Genomic DNA, 27,629 nt, shown 5'->3' on the forward strand with positions numbered 1-27,629 from the left:
CTCCGAAATGTTAAGGGCCTATTAAGGCCATTGAGAAATTACTTAATAATTTCTAAAGTGCTTAAGGACTCTGCCCGCCCAACCTTAAGGTTGGCGGGCAGGCAAAAAGCCCAAGGGGCCTTCGTGTTTTTCAAGAAACCTCATCCACGGGTGGGATGAGGTTTCCTGAAGCTGTTATAAAATAAATAAATATTCCCACCTTTACAAACATGTCCCAACTCATGTGACACAGTCACATGAAGGGACATGTTTGAATAAATTTTTAAACCGATTCTCCAATTATTTTCATACCCATTCAATCTCCCTGAGGGCGGCTCTGTGCCTCATAGAGTTTGCTGCGCTCTTTCGCGTGAAAGAGCACTGGCCCCAACTGTCCCCCCTCCTCCTGCCTGCACAGGTAGCCCTGAGCACTACCTGCTGCGTATTACGCTGGGCCGACCTTAATTGGCCCACCTGCAAAAAATTGTGGCGGGCGGTGATCGGCTCCGTGCCCGTCCGCTCCCACCCAGCTCGCCCACCATAGAAAATGTCCAGGCCAAGGTATATATGAGCTAGAGGGAGTACACTGTTTGACCCATATATCACTGATTCTAGAATATGCCTGAACAGCAGTGATATCTAAAAAGAGTTATTATTCAAAGTGTAGTATTGGCTAGGGTGACCTGGATCACGTTTCCTGTACTTGCTTCAGATTTCAGGAATTGCTTGGAATGTATCCAAATGTATAGCAGTTCAGATACTGTAAGATTCATGTTTAATTTTATTGGCAGGTTGTCTTCAAGCATTAGCAATGTGAAGGCAACTGACATGAAACATCTTCAGGTTTCAGTTCCTTTGGTGTCAGCTGCATTTAACAAGGTTTTGAACCATAACATAAACTTTTCCGTTTGCAAAATAAATAGTTCTAATTCTTATAAAAGTAATACTTTCTTGTAAGCTCAGCATGGAACTTGCTGGATATAAGACTGTTTAATTATTTTTAAATACTGCTTAAATAATATATCATAACCTAGCATGACAAGTATTATATAGTCTAGAATTAGTATGAATAGGAAAAATCAAAGTTGTGGAAATTGGAACTGAAGTGGGGAGTCAAATTTCAGAAAGTAGTTTGGTGTCAGTACACTCATCTAGAGGGTGTGAGCAGCAAAGGTTGGAACGAGTATGCAATGAGAACCAGTGCTAGAGAGAAACAGAATGAGAGAGAACATAATGAGAGCCCATTGGAAAACAGAGAGAGAACATGAGACCCATACCAGAGAGAGAGAGAAAGAGCACTGAGAGCCAGAACTAAAGTCAGAGAGAAAATAATGATATTTAATGCTCAAGTGTTAATTTTTGCCTCGAGTACCACTATTGACTCAAATTCATAGATCATGAGTTCAAGTCCCACTCCAGAGACTTGAGCACATAATCTAGACTGGCAGTGCAGTACTGAGGGAGTGCTGCACTGTAAGTGGTGCCATCTTTCAGCTGAGATATTAGATTGAGGCACAATCTGCCACCTCATGTAGATATAAAAGATCCCATGCAAATTTTCCTGGTATCCTGGCCAATGTTTATCACTTACTCAACACACCAAAAAAAACAAACGCGCTCATGTGTTTCATTGCTGTCTGTGGGACCTTGCTGATTGCATATTTGCTGCTATGTTTCTCTACATTACAGCAGTGACTACACTTCAAAGTTGCTTAATGGGTTATAAAGCCCAGGATGTTCTGAAGTTGTGAAAGGTCTGATAGAAAAGCCAATCATTTCCTCTCTTTTGAAGTCTGAAATAGAGATCAGTAAGAGTACCACCAGAAGCTTCCATTTCTCTAGCACCTTTAACATTAAAATGTCTGAATGGAAGCATTTTTTTTATTCATGGGATGTGGGCGTCGACCAGCTAGGCCAGCATTTATTGCCCTTGTTCAGAGGCATTTAAGAGTCAACCACATTTCCGGGGTGGGGGGTGGGGAGGGGGTCTGGAGTCACATGTAGGCCAGACTAGGTTAGGACAGCAGATTTCCTTCCCTAAAGGGCATTAGTGACCCAGACAATCGACAATGGTTTCATCATTAGGCTTTTAATTCCAGGTTTTTGAATTGTTATTGAATTAAAATTTCACTATCTGCTGTGGTGGGATATGAACCCAGGTCCTCAGAGCATTAGCCTGGGTCTTTGGAATATTAGTCCAGTGACAATACCACAATGCTACTACCTTCCCCTAGACTCAGATAGGAGACTGACAGTTTGGTCAAAAAGAATTCCTATGAGAAAGTTTTTAAGGGTGAAGAGAGGTGGAGAGGTTTATTCGGGAGGGTGCTGCAGGGAGCAGGACTGATGGAGCTGAAGTTCCTGTTGTATGGGCTTTTTAAACAAGACCAGAGTCAAAAACCCAAGCGTGCAAAAGGGAATTGAAAGAGGAGCTTTCAACAATTGTATTCGTAAGATGAGCAAATTTTAAGGTATTCTCAAATTGAGCCTTACTTAACTACAGATTCAACTCAGTAAGGAAGTAAATGCTAACCCTCATGAGTTTGTTGAAGTACCCTAAGTTTTACCCTGTATGGCGTTCAAAAATTAAACATGCGCCACAAGATTAAGGATTACACGTAAATTAGGTTGCATAGAATTCCATTAAAATCTCAATGAATATTACTGTAAAATCAGTGTTACAAATGATCCCACAGACTCTCACTTAGTCTGTGTCCTTAATCTTGCTAAGTTACCACTGATCGAAGAAGGGATCTTCTTCCACAAGCTGGCCACGCTATCGTGACTGCAGTGCCAGGTAAAGGAAATTGCCCCCTTATATCAAGGATTGACCCTCACTGTCCCCTTGTGTATAATGTTACTGGGGTCAGTGATGGGGCCTTTTCCTGAGAAATCAATCACTGCATGATTGATATCTTTTCTTATTTCCCCATCCCCACTGCCTGTATGACCCCACACACATATTTCATTTGTTTCCACAATTTGATGCCTCATCGATACCTAATTTCTAGTAATTACAGGCTTCCTTTATAACTTATATCCTAGTTCTTGTAATTACAGACTTCAATTTATTACCTATGTCCAGATTTCCTGTATTTACAAACCTTTGGTCATTTGCTGTCCATCTTTACAACTCTCAAAGAGGCTTAGCATTCCAAATGTTTAATAAGAATCATCCAGGTGGTTTTTTTTCCACACTGTTTCAAAGTTCCCACTCCCCTGACCCCCATGATACCTGTGAGATCAGAAGAAGTTTCGAGATTCTCTTAATGATCCCCATTCTGTTAGTGTTTTGGTAATCACTGGCACTGTTAGCATTAGAATGTCTGCAATAAAAACCCATACCTGAGCTTATAATTACAGGCTATTGGTCATTTTATTGCATTTATACTGCTTTTAGGAATGCAGCGCATACTTTCTACTGATTTTCGGTGAAATGTTTGTTTACACAGGTGAATTGAGTTTTACTATTTTTTCCACCTCCGTAACCCTTCTGTTCCCACAAAGATCAAGCTAGCAAATTCAATATTGGATAATTTGGCTTAATCAGATAGTGTCTGATGTACATTTCTCACAGCGTAACAGACAAAGCTGTAGTCATAAAAGCAGCTGAAAAGTAATCAGTGACATTGTCATTTTGATCATTTCAGTCCATGTTACAGATGAGGCAAAACCATGTAGGGAGTTGAAGCTGAGGGTAAGAATTTTCCATTTAACAGGTTACAGAGCAGAGGGCTGAGCTGGCAGTCGGGTGTTTAAACTTAAACAACGCCAGTTACATAGGTATAAGAGTAGAGCTGCTGAGGTTGATTGGGTAAATAGACTAACGGGTATGGTGGTAAGTAAACAATGGGAAACGTTTAAAGAAACAATTAAAAATGTTTTTAAAAAAATACATTCCATTGACAAACACAACCTCAGCAAGATCCATCGTGGCTTACCAAGGAGGTTAAGATAGTATTAGATAAAAAGAAGAAGCTTATAATGTTGCAAAGAACAGTAGTAGGTGTGGAGATTGGGAGTGTTTTAGAAATCAGCAGAGTCACCAAAAAAATTGATAAAAAAGGAAGAAATAGAATATGAGCGTAAACTAGCCAGGAATATAAAAACAGGTTGTAAGAGCTTTTACAAGTATATAAAAAGAGAGAGCGAGAGTAACTAAACGTTAGTCCCTTAGAAGCAGAGATAGGAGAAATTATCATGGGGAATGAGGAAATGGCGAGACATTGAGCAAATATTTTGTGTGTTTCTTCACAGTAGAAGATATAAGTAACATATGAGAAATAAAAGGTAGCCTAGGGCTCAAAGGAGTGAGGAACTTAAGGTAATTAATATCAACAGAGAAAAAGTACGAGAGCAATTTAAGGGACTAAGACCTGACAAACCCCCAAGGACCTGAGGGCCTACACCCTAAGGTCATCAAAGACATAGCTGCAGAGATAGTGGATTGACTGGCTATGATTTTCCAAAATTTCCTACATTCTGGAACGATCCCAGCAGATTGGAAGTTAGAAGATGTAACACCGCTAATCAAGAAAGGAGGGAAGGAGAAAACCAGAAACTACGGTTAACCTGACATTAGTCGTCGGGAAAGTGTTGGAATCTACTTTTAAGGAAGTCTTAACAATGTGCTTAGAAAATCATAGTGTGATCAAAGTCAGCATGGTTTTATGAAAGGGAAATCATCTTTGACAAATTTATTAGAATTTTTTAAGAATGTAACTAATAGGGTAGATAAAGGGGATCAAGTAGATATAGTAGACTTGGATTTCAAAAAAGGCATTCAATAAGGTACCACACAAAAGTTTAATGCACAAGATTAGGATTCATGGAGTTGTGGGTAATATATTAGCATGGATAGAGGATTGGCTAATGGACATTAGGGATAAATGGGGCATTTCCAAAATGGCAGGCTGTGACTGGTGGGGCGTTGCAAGGATCAGTGCCAGCACATCAGCTATTTACAACCTATATTAACAGCTTATACGAAGAGAAAGAGGGTAATGTATCTAAGTTCACTGATGATTCAAAGCTAAGTGAGAATGCAAGCTGTGAGGGCACAGAGGCTGCCAAGGGATACAGATAGGTTAAGTAAATAGGAAACAAGGTGGTAGTGAGTGGGCAAAAACTTGGCAGATGGAGTATAATGTGGGAGGGTGTGAGGTTATGCACTTTGGCAGGAAGAATAGAGGAGCTGAATATTATTTAAATGAAGAAAGTGCAGAAAGCTGCAGCACAGAGGGATTTGGGGGATCTGTTTGTATGAATCACAAAATCAGAGGGTAGTCAATCTGGGGAACTCTTTACCGCAGAGGGCTATAGAGGCTGGGTCGTTAAGTATATTCAAGGCGGAGATAGACAGATTTTTAATCAGTAAGGGAATCAAGAGTTATGGGGAAAAAGGCAGGAAAGTGGAGTTGAGGATTATCAGATCAGCCATGATCTCATTGAATGGCAGGGCAGACTCAATGGGCCGAATGGCCTACTTCTGCTCCTACATCTTATCTTATACTGTGGAGAATTGTAAGGTTAGTCGCTTTGGGCATAAGAATGGAAAAGCAGAACATTTTTTAATAGGTGTGCAACTTGCAAATATTGATGTTCAGTGGGACTTGTGCGTACAGAAAGTTAGTATGAAGGTACGGCAAGTAGGAAGGGAAATGGCATGTAGGCCTTTATTGCAGGGGAGTCGCAGTACAAGAATAAAGAAGTTTTACTACAATTATACAGGGCTTTGTTGAGACCACACCTGGAATACTGAATGCAGTTTTGGTCTCTGTATTTAAGGAAGAATGCTCTTGCATTGGAGGTGGTACAGCAAAGGTTCGCTAGAATCGTCCTGGAATGAGAGAAGTTTTTTTGGTTCTGTTAATAAATCATTAAGGTGATGAATTGGCAACAGCAAGCACTCAAGTTGCGTGGTGTGACTTGCTTTTACATATTTCCAGGTGCCAGTTATAATTTGTAATTCATTATCATTGCTATCCCCACAATGTTGATTCTTAAGCTTTCAAAGCTCCCATGATGTTGATGAGAATTTTTAAAACACAAAGTGAAAGTTAAGAATCTAGGATTATTGTTCATTTAGAAAGGATGAAGTTCATACTTCCAGGCAAGACACAATGCCTTATACAACCTCTTCATGGTTCTACTTTGGTTGATGTGTTCAAATGAGTACCCTTTCCAAAACATCAGGTGCCACAGATGTACATATTCATGTACATTCCAAATACACTTACAGTAAGCATCAGGGATAGAACATAGGAACAAGAGTAGGCCATTTAGCCCCTCGAGTTTGCTCCACCATTCAGTGAGGTCATGGCCAATCTGCAACTTAATTCCAACTCTTTTGCCCCTTATTCCTTAGTACCTATAAATAACAAAAATCTAGTGATCTCTGATCTAAAATTAACAATTGATCTAGTATCAGTTACTGTTTGTGGAAGAGAGTTCTAAACTTCTACCAGCCTTTGTGTGTCAAAGCGCCTCCTAATTTCATCCCTGAAAGGTTTAGCTCTCATTTTATGTCCCCAGTCTCTCCTACCTTTGGAAATAATTTTTTCTCGATCTACCTAGTCAGTTTCCCAATGCCTTGAAAGCTTTGGTCAAATCCTTCTAAATTCCAGGGAATGCAACCCTAGGGTAATGTAACCTCTCCTCATAATTGAATCCTTGGAACTCAGGTATCATTCTGGTCAATACTTTTCAGAAATTTGTGCACTGCATCGTCATGATCCACTTTGTTAAAACACAGCCTCTAAGGCAAACTGTTGGTTCTTTCTCTGCCATTGCAAACAGCAGACTTATATCAAAAATGTTCACTCATTGCCTGTTAGTTTTATTTTTGTTGGTTGGTAGTTTTAACTTCTCTCTTCAATCTCTCAGGTTGCAGGAAGAAAATGTAGTTATAAGTATCACTAAGTGTATCTTTTTATGTTTTTAGTTGTCTGAACCAAGTCTATTTTATTGCTGTCTTAAATTTCTTGAATAAATTACAATCTGTCAGATTTCCCAAAGTTCCATGTGATTCACTTTCTTTCTCCTAATTTGTAAACTTTTGTGTACTAGTGTTTAAACGCACCAGGATGTCAGTGCTGGTTTGAGCTGTGAACGCATCTAGTAGAGAGTTGGCTTGTAGATTGCTCCCTTCCAAAATTGGACTGTTTTCAGAGTATCATGAACCAGAATTGAAGTACTGACACAGGTGTGCCTGTGCAAATGATTTGTGTTGATACACAAAAAGCATGAAAGCACAGCATTTGAGTTATTGGCTTAAATTATGGCCAGAATCTTCTGTTCAGCGTGTGGGGGTGGGGGGGGCCCTGCACGCCGATGCGTAAAATGACGAGCTGTGACATTGGGCATGCATCCCGATGTCACCGCATGTCATTCCGATCTTCAATTCGGTGGGCACGCACCGGAGTCGGCTGCATGCCCGCCGAACTGTCAAAGGCCTGTTAAGGCTGTTAATAATCTAATTGAAGTAATTGTCAGGGCTGCCCGTCCAACCTTAAGGTTGTCGGGCAGGCGAAGAGCCCAGACGGCCCTCGCATTTTTCATGGAACTTCATCCACGGGCGGGATAAGGTTTCATGAAAGGTTTATTAATTCAATAAAATGTTTCAAGAAAATTCATAAACATGTCCCAACTCATGTGACAATGTCACATGAGGGTATATGTCTGAATAGTTTTATTTATTCTTTTTTTCAATTTTTGATAATGAAATTAATCTCACTGAGGCAGCTCCGCGCCCCAGGGAGATTTCTGTGCTCTTGCCCCGACTCTCCCTCCTCCCCCCGCCTGCACAGGTAGCGCTGAGCTCTTCCGGGTGCGCGTCACGCTGGGCGGGCCTTAATTGGCCTACCTATGTAAAATGGCAGCGTGCAGCCAATTGCGGGTGGCGATCGGCTCTGCGCCCACTCCTGACCGGCCTGCCCGACAGGGAGAAAATTCTCCCCCATGTTTTTCTTTTATTATATGTGTCCTTCTATGATATACTGAATAAGCATTCACAGTAAATGACGTAATCTTGTCATTTTGACTTTGTAATCTTGAAAATTTAACGTAAATCACTTCAGTCCATTTTCTGTGTAAAACAAGCTCAAGTTTTTAATCTTTAAGAGAAAAAATTTAGGGAGGTCCATTATATAGCAGGAATGCCATTTGATTATGATTTCCTTATATATCATAATTGACCAGGGAGAGTCGGGGTTTACCCTACTCATATAGTGATTACTATAATTACTTCTTGGTCAGTATGTGTAAGATTCACCTCTTTGGTATTTACAGACTCTCTCAATCCATTTCCTTAACACTTAGCTACCCCTGCTTCCACAATTTCCAACACATTTTTGGCACTTTTTATTTAAGCACCATTTCCCAATCCAGCATCAACCCCCCGCCATCCCTTCAAAAAAAAACCCTTTAAAAGTTCCATATTTAGCCCTTACTTACTTTGCAAAGCCCATTAGTATATTGCTGCCAGTCCAGCTTGGAATTCACCTATCCCTGCAACCTGGCTGCTTTGCTACTGACAATAGCAAAGAAAGACCACCCTCAGACTTGAAGCAAATCACTCGGTAAAGTTCACTTACCAACCCAAGCTCCAGTATTTCAAATGGCCAGTGTGCTAAGCAGCTCTGTTTTTCCTGTGCAGCATCATTATTTTTCTGCATTGTACTTGGAGGCAGAACTTCGTTTGGAAGAAATCAGACTCTACCGATAGTGTGAGCAATGTCCAATCTATGTCAGGAGTGTCAAAATTCATGATTTTTAAATTAGCTCTGTTTTTCTACTTAGGAGTGGCCATACATTACTGGCATTTTGGTTTTCTCGTCAAGAAGGCAAACTGAACCGCCAACAGACCATTGAACTGGGACATCACATCCTTAAAGCTCACATATTCAAGGTATTTGACTGTGTATGAAAACGCGTTTGAAGAGGTTATGTTACATACATCACTGTGTATCCAGGACTAGATGGCACAGCTGAGTGACTCTTAAGTGGCCAGAGAATGACTCAAATCAGCATGATACAGCTGATACGGGAATGGTAGCATAACGCTAATTTTACTGAACGAGTAATCCAGAGGCCAAGACTAATGCTTCAGAGGCTAGTTCAAATCCCACCATGGCAGCTGGGAGAATTTAAATTCAGTTAATAAATCTGGATTAAAATGCCCGTCTCATTGATAGTGATCATGAAATTACTGGATTATTGCAAAAACCCACCTGGTTCACGATGACCTTCAGGGCAGGAAATCTGCCAACATTACCCAGCCTGGCCTCCGTGTGACTCCAGACCCACAGCAATGTGGTTGACTCTTAACTGCCCTCTGAAATGGCCTAGCAAGCCACTCAGTTGTATCTAACTGCCACAGGGAAAAACAAACACACTCTGGGTGTACCTATGATTTGCTGTGGTTCAAGAAGGCAGCTCACCGCCACCTTCTCAAGGGCAATTAGAGATGGGCATAAAAATCCTGGTCTCGCCAGCGATACTTGCATCCCATGAATGAGTAAAAAAAAAAATTGATAGCTCTTTGGATTGTCAGATTGAACATGTGCTGCACCACTCTATGGGATGTGCACTGCTGCCCCAGTGCAATGTCCAGCACAATATTAGAGGTAACATTCCATTTTATTTCCCCTGCCTTCCTCTGAGAAAGTATCTGCCCTTCTGCCAGTGCCTTCCCCTCAAGGTGCAATAAGGTGAGGAATGTTTTGTGTCAAAAGAGCCTATATGTGCAAATGCTATCATTCCACAGAACAGCATGCTGACGGAGCAGCGCAAGAGCTGGTGAAATCAATTAATAACTCACCATTGGAAGCATTTCTGTTCAGTATATACAAATTAGAAGCTCAAACCTATCTGCATCTATTTTATTTGTTCTAGTCTGTTTTAATATATTTTACTACCATATTCAAACAGGGATTTGTACCTCCTTAATATTGGGATTCTGTTTCTTATATGATATTGATTAGTTGGTTGAGAAAGAATACAGATTATGAGAGAGAGGATGACTGTTCCTCTTTATGATTAGTATAATGCAACTGGGAGTGAATTATTAACTTTATGTAATGTATGCTGTGTGTGCATAGGAGTTAACACTGATACACGCACAAACCAGACTGGAGTAAATCAGTTCTGAAGAAGGGTCATATGGACTCGAAACGTCAACCCTGTTTCTCTCTCCACAGATGCTGTCAGACCTGCTGAGTTCTTCCAGCATTTTCTGTTTTTGTTTCAGATTTCCAGCATCCGCAGTATTTTGCTTTTATATTATATAGAGTAAATTGGTATTTGGGCTTTATTGTATTTGAGCATTTAACATAGTCATGTTTTTAACCGTGGCAGGGAAAACTGCTCACTGTTTCTCCTATTTCTCTTTAAGGGTCTGAGCAAAAAAGTTGGAGTTTCATCATCAATACTACAAGGGTTGTGGGTATCTTACAGCACAGAAGGACTGTCCACAGCATTAGCATCTTTACGCAATTTATACACTCCAAACATCAAGGTAAAGCAATAACTAATAGATCATTCTGGGTGTCATATGATGTTTTTAGTCCTGAATTTGAATCCAGCCCACAACCGAGGCCGTCCTCAGTTTTGCTAACACCAGTTTTTCAGGAATCACCAACCAGTTCTATGTGGGCCTGAATTTATGGCACCAGACTGCTTTAGATTTGACAATGGTTTTGTAACTTGACTGAAACAAAACTTGATGCAAAAACAAAAATTATACAGCGTGTTCTAATTATCTCTGTGTTAATTGTTGCTTTCAGCACTTAAAGCAATTAAGTGAACAGTAGTGACTTAGTAAGCTTACAACATATCTTGATGGTGAAGTTTGCTGTTTACACAGGATTTATTTATGTTATGTGACAAATAATGCTTGCTGGGAATGACAGAAAAAAACATTCAGCCCCAAAACTCTGCCCCCCTTTTGATAGATCAGCCCCATCTACTTTTGTGTTTTGACCTTTTAATTTCTTTGCTGTCTAGACCACATCTTGATGCAAGTTGTGATCTTTGGTACCTGAGTATAAAGAATCTATCCAGCACCATAGTTCGTAGGATTGAGTTTATGGCTTTCCTCCCTTCGTCTAGGTTACTGTCTTTCTCCTACCTGAAATGTATCCATTTGTGGCTACCCTCTGGTTTCTGCTTTTAAGTCAGTTAATTGCCCAGTTCCATATTTCACCTTCTATTCTTATCTTAACTGTCAATGGCAGATTTGGAACCTTGCCAAAAGTTTTCCAAAATCTAAACTTACAGTGAGTGCATTTCCCCCACCTACCAGGTCAGTAATGCTTTTGAAAACCTGCAGCAGGCTAGTGAAACATGAATTCACGATGACTAGTTAGAATTTTTCATGCTCAACTGACAGAATTACTCAATTTTGATTTTTTTAGTATGTCAAAGTTTAGGTTCTACAAAATACAAACTATCTTCACACTGATATCTTTGCTTCTGAGCATGACAGCAGATGGCAAATTATTGTAAGTCATCAGCTTAATCATCATGAATATAAAGATCTAATGCAAGCGTTATTGTCCAACATTATTTTTTTTAAAAATCAATCTGTTAAGGACAGAATTTGTGTGGTCCCTTCCAGTCCGCAGTCAGGATGTTTATGTGTAAGGTGTGTGTGTGTTTCCTTACCCTCAGAGTGATTTTTCCTAATTCAAAATAAATTCCAGCAGCAGGCATTTTGGTGCTTTTAAAAATAAAGAAGGTTATTTATTATCACACACACATACACACGACCCGATATCCAATATCCTCATGCCTGCACTGAGCATGACACTGGTGCGGGACATCATGCATATTCCATCTTTTATGTTTGTCCTTCTGTTGAAGTTTCCTTGTGAATAGAGGTACAATGTTTTATTTAAAAATCAGTGCCCTGATTATGGGAGTTAGTTCAGATTCAGCCCCCTGAACCTGTTCTGTCATGCTGTTCTGTTAGAACATGACGGCATGCTTCAATAATCACTTCATGTCACCTTTATATATTAGTTAGTTTCTTCACAATATCATCTGGCTCAATAATTCCTCCAAGTCAGTTTATCTAATCAGCAGTTGACGTTTCAGCATGTTTTAAAAGCATCAACCGGAATTAAAATTAATTCGTAATACTTTGGCAGTTCAAGTCCTCATCCCTCAGCAGCCAGTTTGATGCAGTCAAAGGTTTTCCTGTAGTGTTCAGTACAAATGCTGCCCTATTCACAAAGAGGTCATAACATGATGAATGGTGAGATCACATCTGGAGCATTGTGTACACTTTTGATCCCCGTATTTAAGAAGAGATATACTTGTGTTGAATGTGGTACAGCGAAGGTTCAAACCCACATATCATAGTTGTCCTTTAAACTGGGACATCAACAAATCTGTTTGACTGATTTTGAAACTTTGAGGCACCTTTCTGTTCAAAAGCAGAAGGATTATTACTGCAGTAGTGTGTGAAGTAATGGAATTGATTATCAGGAGTGAACTTGAAAATTGTTTGTGTGAAAGCTTAGTAAAGGGTAGCCAACATGGATTTACAAGCAGAAGATCCTTCCTGACCAACCCCTGAGGAAGTGATATCTTAACCGGAATGTTGAAAGCATTACAACTACACATAACTTGTGTGAAATTTGGGAATGAATAAGAAAGGAACACAAGGTATAAATTTAGAACTAATGTCAGAACATAAGAAACAAGAGAGTAGCAGACCATACGAGCCATCAAGCTTGCTCCATTCAATACGATCATGACTGATCTTCAGCTTCAAACTTCCCATACTCCTTGATTCCCTGAGAGACCAAAAATCTGTCTGTCTCAGCCTTAAATATATTCAACAATGGAGCATCCACAACACTATGAGGTAGAGAATTCTAAAGATTCTCAACCCTTTGGGTGAAAAGATTTCTCCTCATCTCACTCATAATTGATCGGCCCCTTATCCTAAGACTGTGCCCCCATGTTCTAGATTCCCCAGCCAGGAGAAACAACCTCTCACTGTCAACTCTGTCAAGCCCCTTCAGAATCTTGTATGTTTCAATGAGATCACCTCTTATTCTTCTTAACTCTAGGGAATATAGAAATAATTTACTCAGCCTGTCATCGTAGGACAATCCTCTCATTCCAGGGACCAATCTAGTGAACCTTCGCTTTACCACCTGTGCTCTCCTTAAATATGGATACCAAATGTGCACAAAGTGCTCTAGGTGTGACCTCACCAAATGACTGTACAATTTTGCAAGATCGGGAGAGAGAAGTGGTGAGCGTGGGTGTTGGGAGGGAAGCACCAAGTTGCGAGAGGTGGGAAGCGGTGAGCAGGAGTTAAGAGTTAGTATGCTAAGAATTAGTAGGTTATTAAGAGTTCTTAAGTTATTAAGAGTTAGTAAGAGGATTTTGGAGCCAGTTAGGTTCAAGGCAGCCAATAGGTTTTTAATTTAAAAATTACAGGTTAATAACATAACCCACCCTTATTACAGTTGATGCTGGCCTATAGGTCAACCTTTAAAGCCTTGAAAAATCCCTCCAATAACATGGGCCAACTTATTTACTGAGTATAAAAAATTAACTACTGGTGTGGGTGGTAGCCATCTTTGATTTTTGCCACACGTGATCTGTTCTGGGTGGGCATGTCTTAAACTCCTGTGCATCTTCACAAGAGCCCATATCACCCACTTAATCACTTGTACCCAGTTGTAAGGACCGGTAAGTGAAACATTGATAGCTGGGGTGAAAAATTGAGGCTGATTACTGATGTGAATATATAGCATGTTGTGGCTGAAAAGGGGGTGGGAGGGGTTGTCTTTTACATCAAATATATGCAAAATTATGATTTTGGGGCATAAAAAAGGGGTCATCTTATACTCCGCATCATCTTATGAACTGTGATCTACAGATACATGTTTTCTTATGAGAAAGTGATTTTCATCAGCACGCCGTATTTTTAGGAACACACTTAAGTGTTAAGCAAGGGATAGCTGTATAAAGTAGAGAAGTTATGCTCAATGTGTATCGAAGCTTAGTTAGATCATGCTTGGCATACTGTGTAGAGTTACCAGTGTGTTTATCTTTTATAATCGTTTTTTGTTTTTTACATACCAAGATACCTTTTTGAAGAAACAAGTCACAATGAATCTATAAGTATTAAATTCTACTTGCTGCCCAATTAAAATTTTCCAATATCCCAATTGGCCTTCGCTTTTTTGTAGTGAATCCAACATTGTGCTCCAGTCCCCTTGCAATAAAGGCCAACATGCCATTTGCCTTCCTAATTGCTTGCTGTACCACCATGCTTGCTTTCTGTGTTCCTTGTACGAGTACACTCATAGTCCCTCTGTACAAAAACATTTACTAGTTTCATGCCTTTTTAAAAAAATACTCTGCTTTTCTGTTCTTACAAGCAACGTGAATAAGCTCAGACTTCTCTATATTATACTCCATCTTCCACCTTGCTGCCACTCACTTTACCTGTCTGTATCTCTTTGCAGCCTCTTTATTTCTTCCTCACAGCTTGCATTTGTCAGCAGACTAAGATACATTACTCTCTGTCTCTTTGTCTAAGTCATGAATATAGATTGTAAATAGCTGAGGCCCCTGCACTCCACTGTTCACAGCCTGCCAACTTGAAAATGCCCCATTTATCCGTACTCTTTGCTTCTTGTCTGTTGACCAATCCTCTATCCATGCTTATAAGTTACTCCCAACTCTGAGGCCTTATCTTGCGTATTAACCTTTTGTGTGGCACTTTATCAAATGCCTTTTGGAAATCCAAGTATGTTACATCTACTGGTTCCCCTTTACCTACCTGACTAGTTACATCCTCAAAAAATGAATTTGTCAAATGCAGTTTCCCTTTTGTAAAGCCATGATGACTTTGGCTGATTATACAACGATGTGGAGAGAGAAACAGAGTTGACAGCATCTGTGGAGAACTCTGAAGAAGGGTCATACGGACTTGAAACATTAACTCTGTTTCTCTCTCCACAGCTGCTGTCAACTCTGTTTCTCTCTCCACAGATGCTGTCAGACCTGCTGAGTTTCTCCAGCGTTTTCTGTTTTTATTTCAGATTTCCAGCATCCGCAGCATTTTGCTTTTACCATACAGTGAGGTGCATTGTTGAAACTTCTTACTTTCCCCACAACTCATGTCAGGCTAACTTGGCTATAGTTCCCTGTTTTTTCTTTCCCTCCTTTCTTAAATAGCAATGTTACATTTGCTAACTTCCAATCTGCTGGGACCATTCTAGAATCTAGCGAATTTTGGAAAATCGTAGCCAGAGCATCCACTATCCCTACAGTCATCTCTTTTAGAGCCGTAGAATGTAGGCCATCAGGTCCTGGGTATTTGTCGGATTTTTGTTCCTTAAGTTTTGCCAGTACTTTATCTCTGCTAACATTAATTGCCATAATTTCCTCACTCTTTTTAGCCCCTAGGTTACCTTCTATTTCTGGTATGAAACTTGTGTCTTTAATGTGAAGATGGGCACAAAGCATTTGTTCCTCTTCACTGTTGCAATGATCAACATAGGATGACTTATAGAAGCATCGAAGGAACAAATAGATGCTTTGATAGGGAGTTTGATTTTTATGGATGGATTAGTTAAGAATAACTGAATTGCCTCCTCCATCTGAATTATCTTGTACACATGAGAACTTGGCCAAAGAACCAAAAAGTGGCCAGTAAAAAGTTTCAAACTGGCATGTAATCATGAACAATGAACATCTGAGGAACCACAGTGCTTTTACCTTTTCTTATTTAAGCCATAGGCTATAAGAATATGTATATATAAGATATAAAACGTTTATACACATATATGTAAATATGTAGTGTAATAAATACATATATCTAAATATATAAATTTACATATATATCCTATATGCATGCACACACACATACATATATATTATTTTGTGGATATATATATATATAATATATATAGACACACACATACACAATCTGTAACCATTCAGTACTACATTCTGTCTGGGACAAAGGAATGTGCTCTCTTATAACCAATAATCGTTATGATTTGTATGGAAAGAGGTGCGTCTCTTGCTACCCTTGAATAATGTGATGGAATACTACCCACTTGCCTGGCTGAGTACAGCTCCCACAACACTCAAGAAGCTTGACAGCGTCCAGGACAAAGCAGCCCGCTTGATTGGCACTACATCCAAAGACATTCACTCCCTCCACCACCGACGCACAGTAGCAGCAGTGTGTACCACCTACAAGATGCACTGCACCTTCCAAACCCGCGACCAGTACCATCTAGAAGGACAAGGGCAGCAGGTAGATGGGAACACTACCACCCGGAAGTTCTCCTCCAAGTCCCTCACCATCCTGACTTGGAAATATATCGCCATTCCTTCACTGTTGCTGGGTTAAAATCCTGGAACTCCCTAACAGCACTGTGGGTGTACCAACACCACATGGACTGCAGCAGTTCAAGAAGGCAGCTCACCACCACTTTCTCAAGGGCATCTAGGGATGGGAAATAAATGCTGGCCCAGCCAGCGAAGCCCACACCCCATGAATGAATAAAAAAAAGAATGCATTCCAATTAGATATTTCAGCAGCAAGTTTTTGTGAGTTTAAAATAAAGGTTATTTATCCTCACATACTTAGCCCAAATTAACACATCACACACATGGTCTCACGTACACATGCAAAGATTGGATACATATAAAGATAGTGCTCTTTTACTGATTACAGCTGCTTCATTCTCTGATTTACGATTTCAGAAGCTAGTTTCAGAGTCTTGTTCTCAGACTGGCTGATGACTGCTGGTTCTGATGATCTGCTGGGTCCTGGGGTAATAACGGTGCAGTCCCTGAAACCAACTTCAATCACATCACCGCTAGGTTAACACTTTTGAGGCCTACCCAGTCGAGTTTGGATGGGGTGGGGGTGGGGCATCATGATACAATGGAAGTTGATCATTAACATTGAGATTTGATTGTCCCTTTTGTTCAGTATGAAACATGTAGACAGGCAGTCTGGGAATTCCATAATCTTACGTGTTGGCTCATCCTTAAATGATGAGATTTGTGAATTCCACAGATGGCTGTGGGACAGAGAACTTACTGCTGTCTGTAGTACAAATGCCCAGTGTCACATGATTTGTGGCAGCCATCTTAACATTTTGTGTGTGTCCAATTTTTAAAAGCACGGACTGAAAGCTCATAGTATAACATGCCTATACAGGCATAACACCTTTGTTACTTTCAAGTTTCATGGCCCCCAACCCCTACTTTGTGTAAATGTGCAATGTAAAACACATGAAAGTAGCTCTGCTTAACAGTCACTGAAATAATTAGCATGCAAAGTAAAATGTTCAACCTTAATTTTTTTGCGGAAAAATGCTATTGCAGTTTCAAGGAATATTTTACTTGGCACTTTAACAAAAGGGTGAATTTGTGCATTTAAACTTCTGCAATTGGAGGGTATTTCTGTATCAGATTAATTCTAGATAATATAAAATTGAGGACTAATCTGAACCGGAAAGGTGAGGAATTTATTTATATCCTAGGCCCGGAGTAAAATTCAGTCCGGACAAATAGGGATAAGAGAGTCCTGTTACTGCTGGCGGTTTAAAACGTGCAGCTGAAATGAGATAACTGTCCTTTGCCAATTCCTGGTGGAGTGCCAAAGCATACCGCTGCCTTTCAGTTCCCAAATAAAATGGAAATAAACTTTCTTTTTCACCACCACCCTCACCCCCTGCACCCCATCTCAATGGTTCAGTGAGTGAAATGTACCACTTGAAAGTCCCAGCTTCAGTACTTGGGTCTGTGTTGCAATAGCCAATCTGAGCCAAGAGTTGATGAACATCTGCCTACGTTTACTGTGCAGGTTCCCACCCAGAAAATTTATCATGGGAGTGAAGTGCCAGAGGGCCACTGATCCCAGTAAAAGTGGCTGCTTCAAGGGAAGAGCAATGCAAGAAAGAAAATGAAACATAAACTATAAAAGTTAACTTATTTAGTTGAGTTGGCAAATGACCAGATAACACATAAAATGGATCACATTTTTCATTTGCCAGACCATATGTGTTTATTTGAGCTAACCCAACATGAGTATAAATATATTTGAGAGCTTTGTGGAAAATAGCACAATCCATAGTATCTATATTGTTACTTTATTACGATGACCTTTTTTCTTTATTTTAAAATCAGGCTTTGCCATTTAAGTTGTGTGAAATTCTTCTATAAAATTATAGAAATTTCATCACAGAAGGAGGCTTTTTGGCCCATTTTGTGTTGCTGCTAGTATTTTGATTGAGTCTAATTATTCCAATCCCACTTCTCTGCCCTTTCCCCTTATCCATATAGCTTTACAAACATTCAATCCCTTATTAACTGTTACTGTTTTGTCATCAGTAGCCACTTGTGGTCAAGCAAACCATTTTTTATTAAGCCTCTGTGTGAAGGGAATTCTTCAATTTTAAATTGTTCCACTGGTAAACTGGTGTATATATAAATTATAAATATCATAATGAATTGAAATAGATTATAAAACAGAATTGCAGGGCAACAAAAGAAATAGATTTAAGTGGATGCATCTTCAGTGAAAGGGCTTCTCCATGCTTAACTGAGGTATTAATAGCACACAGAAGAAGCTAAATATATAAAACTAAGGTAGCAAAGTCACCCGGTCTGGATGGCATGAATCCTAGGTTGCTGAGGGAAGCAAGAAGGGAAATTGTGGAGGCACTGGCCACAATTTTCCAATCCTCCTTAAATACAGGAGCGATACCAGAACACTGGAGGGATTGCAAATGTTTTCAGATAAAGGAATAGGGATAAATATAGCAATTACAAGCCATCAGCCTAACATCAATGTGAGGAAACTTTTAGAAACAATAACCCAAGACACACTTAATGGAAAAATATTGATTACCAAATCTGAGCAGGCTTTGATTTGTTAAAGGCAAATGTTATGATCCTTGGCCAGACCTTGGGTCATGACGGTAGATCTGGTTAGGGACCAATAAAGCAGACAAAGGTTGAGATTCAAGACACCTGCTTTTGGAATAAAGCCACAAGATTCCATAGATTTTGAACCAACAAAAACAAACTTTACTCTAAGTTCAGAAAGATAAAGCAATTTACAAATCTGTCTTATACTCCAACATTCAGGGTAAGTGTGAAGTCCAATCCCATGGATTTCTCAACACCCCACCCAGATGTGTCACATTGTGAGCCAACCAATCTCACTGAAACTTTGTCTTTTTCACGATGGTTTCCAATCTCCACGTTTGAAGATCCTGCCTTGGAATTCTCTCCAAATGTCTGTCCCAATCGGACGACTTTGACAGTGACCCAACTTGCAGAGTTTCAATCTCACCTTCCGAAATTTCTTTTCCCTGGATTTCCGAATACATTCGAACACTAGATTACATGCATACTTTCAGATCTGTGGCCATGCCAAGCAGAACATCACTGCTCCAAAGGGGCACCTTTGCTCCTACAACCCTCTTTACTTAAAGTCTGTGCCCACAGCTCTTTCTTTAAGTTGGATCCTGTTTCTCTGCTCTGTTCTTTTAACTTAACTTAACTTAACCTGTTCCTGTCCCTTTTGTCTTTGTGACTTGTTGCTGGTAGGCTGCTTCAAACTGACTGCCTCAAGAAGAGCTGTTCACTGACCCTTGAACTGACCTGGTGACCTATCAAAACACTCTCAGGGATTCCCAACCTTGCTACTAGGCAGGAACCAATGTCAGAACCATTGGAATATCCTGTACCTTAAATGTTACAATCTCCACAGCCTGCTAATATACAGCCAAAGAGAGACAGATCAATGGATTTCATGATACAATCAAGTTAATCACATATGATTTGTATCTTTGATGAAGTAATGGGGAGAGTTGATGAAGGTAGTGCAGATGATGTAGACTTGTTACAACATGGAAGCCCATTGAATTAAAGGGGCAGGGGCTGTTTGCATACATAATTAGCTAAGAGACAGAAAGCAGAGAGGGCAGAGCAATTGGAATTTTCAGCTGTTTCTCAGACTAGAGGAAAGTGCATTGGTGTTGCAAGAAATTGGTATTCAGATCACTGCTCTTTTTGATATTGGAAATAAACAGTGAGCAGGATAGTAATAGACTTCAGGAAGACATGGACAGACTAGTGAAGTGGGCAAATGCACAGCAGATGAAATTTAATGCAGAGAAATATGAAGTGATTCATTTTAGTATGAAAAATGAACAAAGTCAGTATAAACTAATGGTATAATTTTAAAGGTGGGTGCAGGAACTGAGAGAGATCTAAGAATGTACAAACGCAAGACTTTGAAGGAGGCAAAACAAGTTGAGAAGGCAGTCAGTAAAATGTATGGAATCCTCAGCTTTATAAATAAAGTATTAGGTCGGAATATTCTCAGCTTAGTCTCTGCTGGAACAGCGGGGTCATATTTGGGTCAGGAACCTGACTTACTGATTTTTGTGCCTGGGCGATGCTCTTTCCCAGAATTATCTCACTATCATCCCAACTCCAGGTACCCCAACCAGTCAGGAAGGACTGACGCATTCATTATGTCAAAGGAAGGAGTTCTACTTAAAGGGACCATGACATGGATTACAAGGGTTTAGCAACTCTTTTTGAGGTTGCAACAACCACAGGAATGGCGAGGAGATCTGGGAAGGCTGCTGCAGGGGTGTGTCACTCTTATCTGGAGGTCCTACTGAGGTGAGGGGCTGCAATGAGGTGAGCTTTCCCAAGGACAGAAAGAGGAGGCTAAACTCTCCAACCAAGCAGGCACAGATGGAAGTGACTGAGGAAGCCAACAGCAAAAATGTGGGATGGGCAATAAATGCTGGTATAACCAGCAATACCCACCATCTCAGAATCAAATAAATTTTTAAAAACTTGCATCTCCACCTGAATAGCCAACACTCTCTCTCACCCTCAGCCTATTGCTCTCTTGCACCTTGAGAGTGATCCTCCTCAACCTTTGTCCTTCTCTCTTCTTCAGTGAAACCATGACGAACACTCACATCTGGGGCATTTGAGTTTGCTGCTTATAATGAACCAGCCGAGTGCCTTGACGAGCCCTTCAGAGGTTACTGAGAGAGACACTGGGAAGCTTTAGGCTTAGCAAAGAGAAGGCCAAGCCTGGGACAGTGGCAAAAGAGCAGGAAAGCAGAGAAATACTGAAGGTAGGGAATTGGGAGGGCAGAGCACCTGAGAATTGAGAAGTGAAAAGAGATATGACAATATAAAAGGAAAGGATCTTGAAGGGGTAAAGAGAAATAAAACAAGAGAAAAAGTGGAAATAGAACATTCAGTTCCCAAATTCACATGTGATTGGACTCGAGGAATGCTCAAGTTACATAGGCCTCCATACTTAAAAACTTTAACGCCTGATAGCAAACGGGAAATAGACTGGAGATAGTAGGAAGGAGTCCAGAGTCAATGTCAAAGTTCCCATGGATACTGTTGATGGAGGTAGGGTGAAGCATTGGTGAATAGCAGAGATCGTAAGTGCAGCCTTATAAACAGCTCCCATGCCATGTTGAAGGCTAGTAGTAGGGAATTGCAGCTGAAGGTGAGTGAAGCGCCAGGCAGGTGACGTGCCTTCCATTAAGTTGACAATCACCTGTCAAGCAGTCAAAGCACTCTGGCTGTAGAAGTATTTTGAACAGCAGCCTCCCAAAGGCCATAGCTGGAGCCCTTTAGTTTCACTGATCAAAACCTTCCCAGCATATTAAGTTTCCCTGTAGAAGCTCTTCCCATTGGCGCTTGCTGCGGTGACCCTGGTGAAGATTGTGGAAGACGTACTCTAGTCAGACAGAAAGAATCCATGGTTAAAAAAGCTATTTAGTTATTTAAATTTCAACATTTTTAATCATCTCAACTGCTTCCCCACCAGACCCACAGGAGTTCCCCGCTAGATTCAGATAATTTCCGAAATCTTTAAACCCTGCATGCATCAGAACCTGCCTCCACCTGGCTGAGAAAATTCTGCCCTTGGGAGTACAAAAGCAAGGAAGTTGTGTTAAACTTTTATAAAACATAGATTAAGACCTACTGGAGTATGTGGCCAGTTTTGGGCACCGCACTTTAGGAAGGATGTCAAAGTTTTAGAAAGGGTGCAGAGGAGATTTACCAGGATGAAACCAGGGATGAAGGACAGTTAGACTGGAGGATCTGGAATGTTTGTTCTCCTTTAGAGCAGGGAACGTTAAAGTGTTCAAAATCATGAACAGTTTTGGTAGGATAAATCAGGAGAAATTGTTTCCATGAGCAGAAGGGTCAGTAACCAGCAGATGCAAATTGAAGGTCATTGACAAATCCACAGTGACTTGGATTTTTTTTTACGCAGTGAATTATTATGATTTGGGATGCACTGCCTTAAAAGGTGGAAGCAGATTCAACAGTAAGTTTCAAAAGAGGATTGAATATATACCCGAGAGGGGCATATTTTGATATGGGGAAAGAGCATGGGAGTGGGATGAATTTGGATAGCTCTTTCAAAGAGCTGACACAGGTACGATGAAGCAATTGGCCTCCTATGCTGTATCATTCTATGAAAGCATATATTGTCCATGCTTAAGTTTCAAAATACTGATAAAATAAATTTGACCTCATTAGTGCTGATTTTGAAGGTTAAGGTTTAAGCCTGTGAAGTTGTAGGTGAGATCCTATGAAGTTAATTAAACAGTTAATGAATAGTGACCTGTCTCCGACACCAGAATCCCAGTCCAAATGCACCAGAATCAATTGTTGCTTTTCAAAACAACCACGGCTGAGGCTAGTTAAATCACAGAGACAAGAATTCAAACCTGGGGCTTATTTGGTCTGAATAGTTAAGCATCTTTTACGCAGAACGAAAGGAATAAAAGCAGGTATCTTTTGTTAAAATATATTTTCGGTTAACTACCAGTCTAGATTGCTTCTATAATCCCTGTGACCAGGACTAAAGGGCTGGGATGAAATTACAGTTTTAGAAAATATAGAATGCTACGATAGGAAGACTTTTTAAATTTATTATTCTGTGGCGATTTGGAAAATTTTAAAGAGCAATTTCAGATTATTAAGCCATTTTCCAATTTTTCATGGCGACTTAATAACAGGAAACAAAATGGAGTAATGTACCATTATTATATTTATTAATGAAGCCAATTACATTTGCAGACATGGCATCAACCAGCTGGCATGTACTGCATTAACAGGCTCTCTTTAAAACAGGAAAGTCTTAATGACAGGATGTGTCAGCACATTATTTGTCTGCAAAATGTCGCTGAACCGAATTTTAATTAGCAAATCTTTCGGATTTTTTTAATCTCTTGTCATTAACAACAAGGACTTGCATTTATATAGTGCCTTTAACGTAATAAAATGTCCCAAGGCACCTCACAGGATCATAAGAGGATAGCATTGATCCAAACAAGGAGATATTAGACAGATGACCAAAATTTTGACGAGTGATTGTTTTAAGGAGCAACTTAAAGGAGGTGGTGAGGCAAAGTGGTTTTGAGGAGGAGATTCCAGCGATTAAGGTCTAAATGGCCAGGCATGTCTGCTAATGGTGATTTGAAGGAAATGGGTGAGGCAGAAGAGACCAGAGTTTATATCAGATATACAGATTACATACTAATTTCACAGCAAAGGGTGGAGTTAGCACCAATTGTAGCATCTTTATCTTTTTATGCTTTTTGAGTGACACAAATTCTTTTGTTTTAACAGTGGATATTGCTTTATGTCATTGGGGACTAAGAAACTAGGTGGGAGGGATGATGGAACTAAACTAAGTAACTGTAGTTAACTTTGAGGGCTCCAGCAAATGCCACTACAATTATGTAAATTCAATTCAACTCCTTTGTGTTGAATGGCTTAGTTACTTCATCTAACAAAGTGAGCGTTGGTCCTATAAAGTGCATCTGGGGAATTGATAATGGAAAGTAGGGAGATGGTGCATGAATTAAACAGGTATTTTGCTTCAGTCTTCACTATAGAGTGCACAAGTAACATCCCGGAAATAGCTGTAAATCAGGAAATGGAGGGAGGATCCCGGGAAATTTACAATCATCAGGGAAGTGGTATTAAGCAAATTGTTGGGGCTGGGGGATCACAAATCCCCAGGTTCAGATGGACTTCACCCTAAGAAGTGGCGAGTGAGATAGTTGATGCATTGGTTTTAATTTTCCAAAATTCCTCAGATTCAGGGAAGGTTTCATTAGATTGCAAAATAGCAAATGTAACTCTTTATTCAAAAAGGGAGGGAGCCAGAAAGCAGGAAACCTCAGACCAGTTAGCCTAACATCTGTCACGGGGAAAATGCTAGAAGCTATTATTAAAGATGTCATAGCAGGACACTTGGAAAAATTCAAGGCAATCAGGCAGAGTCGACATGGTTTTGTAAAAGGGAAATCATGTTTTACCAAATTATTGGAGTTCTTTGAAAGAGTCACATGTGCTGTGGATAAAGGGGAACTAGTGGATGTACTGTACTTAGATTTCCAGAAGGCATTGATAAAATGCCACATCAAAGGTTATTGCAGAAAATAAAAGCTCATGGTGTAGGGGCTAGTATATTGGCATGGATAGAAGATTGGCTAGCTAACAGGAAGCAGAGAATTGGCACAAATGCATCTTTCTCTGATTGACAGGATGTGACGAGTGGTGTGCCACAGGGATCAGTGCTGGAGCCTCAACTTTTTACAATTTATATAAATGACTTGGATGAAGGGACCTAAGGAATGGTTACTAAATTTGCTGATGACACAAAGATAGGTAGAAAAGTAAATTGTGAAGAGGACGTAAGGAGGCTACAAAGTGACATAGAAGGTTAAGTGAGCAGCCACAGGTCTGGCAAATGGAGTATAATGTGGGTAAATGTGAAATTGTTAATTTTGGCAGGAAGAATAAAATAGAAGCTCATCATCTAAATGGTGAGAGATTGCAGCACTCCAAGTTTCAGAGGGACCTGGGGGTCCAAGTGCATGAATCACAAAAGGTTAATATGCAGGCACAGCAGATAATTAGGAAAGTTAATAGAATGTAATCATTTATTGTGAGGGAAAGTCAGAAGCTTTTTCCCAGGGTGGAAGTGTCAATTACTAGGGGACATAGATTTAAGGTGAGAGGAGAAAACTAGAGAGGAGATGTATGGGGCAAGTTTTTTATGCAGAGGGTAGTGAGTGTCTGGAATTCGCTGCCAGGGGAGGTGGTGGAAGCAGGTACGATAGTGATGTTTAAGAGGCAGCTTGACAAATACATGAATAGGATGAGAATAGAGGGATGTGGACCCCGGAAGTGTAAAATGTTTTAGTTGACGGGCAATATGATCGGCACAGGCTTGGAGGGCCGAAGGGCCTGTTCCTGTGCTGTACTTTTCTTTGTTCTTTGAAATTGATTACAAAAGTACAGAGGTTATGCTTCAGTTGTACAAGGCATTGGTGAGACCACATCTAGAGTATTGTGTACAGCACTAGTCTCTTTATTTAAATCAAGATTTAAATGTCTTAGAAGCAGTTCAGAGAAGGTTTACCAGACTATTACCAGGAATGTTTTGGATTGTCTTATGAGGAGAGGCTGGACAGGTTAGGCTTGATCCACTGGAATTTAGAAGAGTAAGAGGCAACTTAATTAAAACCTTTAAGATGCTGAGGGGTCTTGACAGGATGGATGTGGAGAACATGTTTCCTCTTGTGGGAGAATCTAGAACTAGGGATCACTGTTTAAAAATAAGGGGTAGCTCATTTAAGGCAGAGATGAGGAGAATTTTTTTCCCTGAGGGTTGTGAGTCTTTGGAACTCTCTTCCTCAAAAGGCAGTGGAATCTTCGAATATTTTTAAGGCAGAGCTAGATAGATTCTTGATTGACAGTGGGGTGAAAGGTTATGTAATTCATTTGACAGTATCAGCAATACTTAGTGTTATTTCTATATTGAGAGGGAAACGTTGCAAATAAAATAAGAAACATCCTATTCGTGCTCTATGCCATGCTGCCAAAGACTACAGGACTCATCAACCATTACCAATACAACGAGTTCCTGCAGTTTATGAAAGCTAAGCACTTACCTACTGAAAATCAAAATGCTTGAGCCTGGATTTTCACTCCTGGGTGTGGTGCATAGAATCGGGACATCTTCCAGATCCGCAAACCCGACCCAGGAAAAACAGGCCCAGAGGGAGGTTTTTTGTTCTGGGGGGCTGGTGGGCCGTATTAGAAGTTGGGCCCACCACCTGCGAAACAAGTGTGGAGACTGGCGAGTAGGACCGAAGGCCTGCCTGTACAAACCAGCATATTGTTGGACTTATTTAAAAAATTGAATAAGAGAAAAAAAATCCCTCCTGCCCTCACCGCTCACACACCCACTCCCACCACACACTCCCCATGCCGCAACCTTTGCCAGCTCATGCCTCTCCCACCTACCCCCATGCCACCTTATGCGCCTCTACTCACACACCATGGCCCCTCATACCCCCAATGCCAACCCATGCCTCCCCACTCATCTCCATGGCCCTTTATAGCTCCTATGCCAACCCATGTCCCCCACTGACCACCTTTTGCCCTTACCCCCTCCAAGCCAACTCACCTAGTATCCATCAGGTGAAAATCTCAGGAGCCATGCTGACACAAAATAAAGTTTAGTGCCTTCTGATGGCGTCACTATTTAAAAAAAAACACTCATTGATTTAGAAAATTCAGTAAATTTTAATTTCTTCAACTAATCTTATGAAAACAAGCATTTCACTTAAATACATAATCTTTTATGGAAATAAACATTTCTATTCTATAACCACTTGGTGCTATCAATCAAACTGCTCACAATACAGCTACCACACTATGGTAATGTTAGGTTGTAAAATCAGTCATGCAGCACAAATCCTGTAATGAAAGCCCTCAGGCTTACGTCAACAGTCAGAGTGAAATCATAAGCACTGATTTTTTTCTGAAAGTCCACACATTTTCATTGAAATTTAAAGCCGAGCAGTTAAATCCCTTGGCAGTTCCAATGAGCTTTGACAGTTCCAATGAGCTTTGACAGTTCCAATGAGCTTTGACAGTTCTTTGACAGCTTGGCACTTCTTTGACAGCTTGGCACTTCTTTGACAGCTTTGACAGTTCTTTGTCAGCTTTGGCAGTTCCAACGAGTTTATGCACTTTTACGCATAATCATTTCTACTTTTAACAATCCCAAAGCGTAGCTTACCTTTCCCAAAGGGGTACCTTACCTCTCCCAAAGGGCACCTGACCTCTCCTAAGGGTGTCCCCCAGGTCCATATCCAAATGGTACCTTACCTCTCCAAAAGGGGACCCTGGCTATTCAGACCTGCTACAACCAGTTCTAATCTGCACACTTCAGGGTTCGGGCACCTACCTCACTAAAAATCATGCGTAAGTGGAGGCAACTGCTGATTTTTATGGGAAGCTGTCTTCATGATCCACGGATGTGCAATTTAGAACCCACTCCATTCCCAACCACCAACCTCCCCCCCACCCTCCCTGCCCAGTGCTGTGAATAGTTTGTGCTATATTTTTGCTGATTTGCTGATTGTGACTAAGGATTGATAGCAGTTGGATTTCAGAAGTTATTTGTGAAAATGCACTTAGTGTTGAATGGAAAACATTTATTCTCCAATTAATTTCAATCTTTCAATGGCCATCAGTGGTGTCTTCCCTTCCACTTGTGT

The 27,629-nt window shown here is 40.4% G+C and overlaps 1 protein-coding gene across 2 annotated transcripts in view; it reads left to right on the forward strand.

The window, feature by feature from the left end:
* Window positions 1-27,629, forward strand: part of LOC144668069 (protein TANC2-like) — a 923,845-nt gene that overhangs the window by 792,649 nt on the left and 103,567 nt on the right. For both annotated transcript variants that reach the window (XM_078529835.1, XM_078529836.1), the window contains 2 exons: window positions 8,779-8,887; window positions 10,373-10,495. In XM_078529835.1, coding sequence (XP_078385961.1) covers window positions 8,779-8,887; window positions 10,373-10,495 — 232 coding nt within the window. The remainder of the gene's footprint in view (window positions 1-8,778; window positions 8,888-10,372; window positions 10,496-27,629) is intronic.

The sequence above is a fragment of the Cetorhinus maximus genome, chromosome 25 (genome assembly GCF_964194155.1).
Source record: "Cetorhinus maximus chromosome 25, sCetMax3.hap1.1, whole genome shotgun sequence".
Taxonomy (NCBI): domain Eukaryota; kingdom Metazoa; phylum Chordata; class Chondrichthyes; order Lamniformes; family Cetorhinidae; genus Cetorhinus; species Cetorhinus maximus.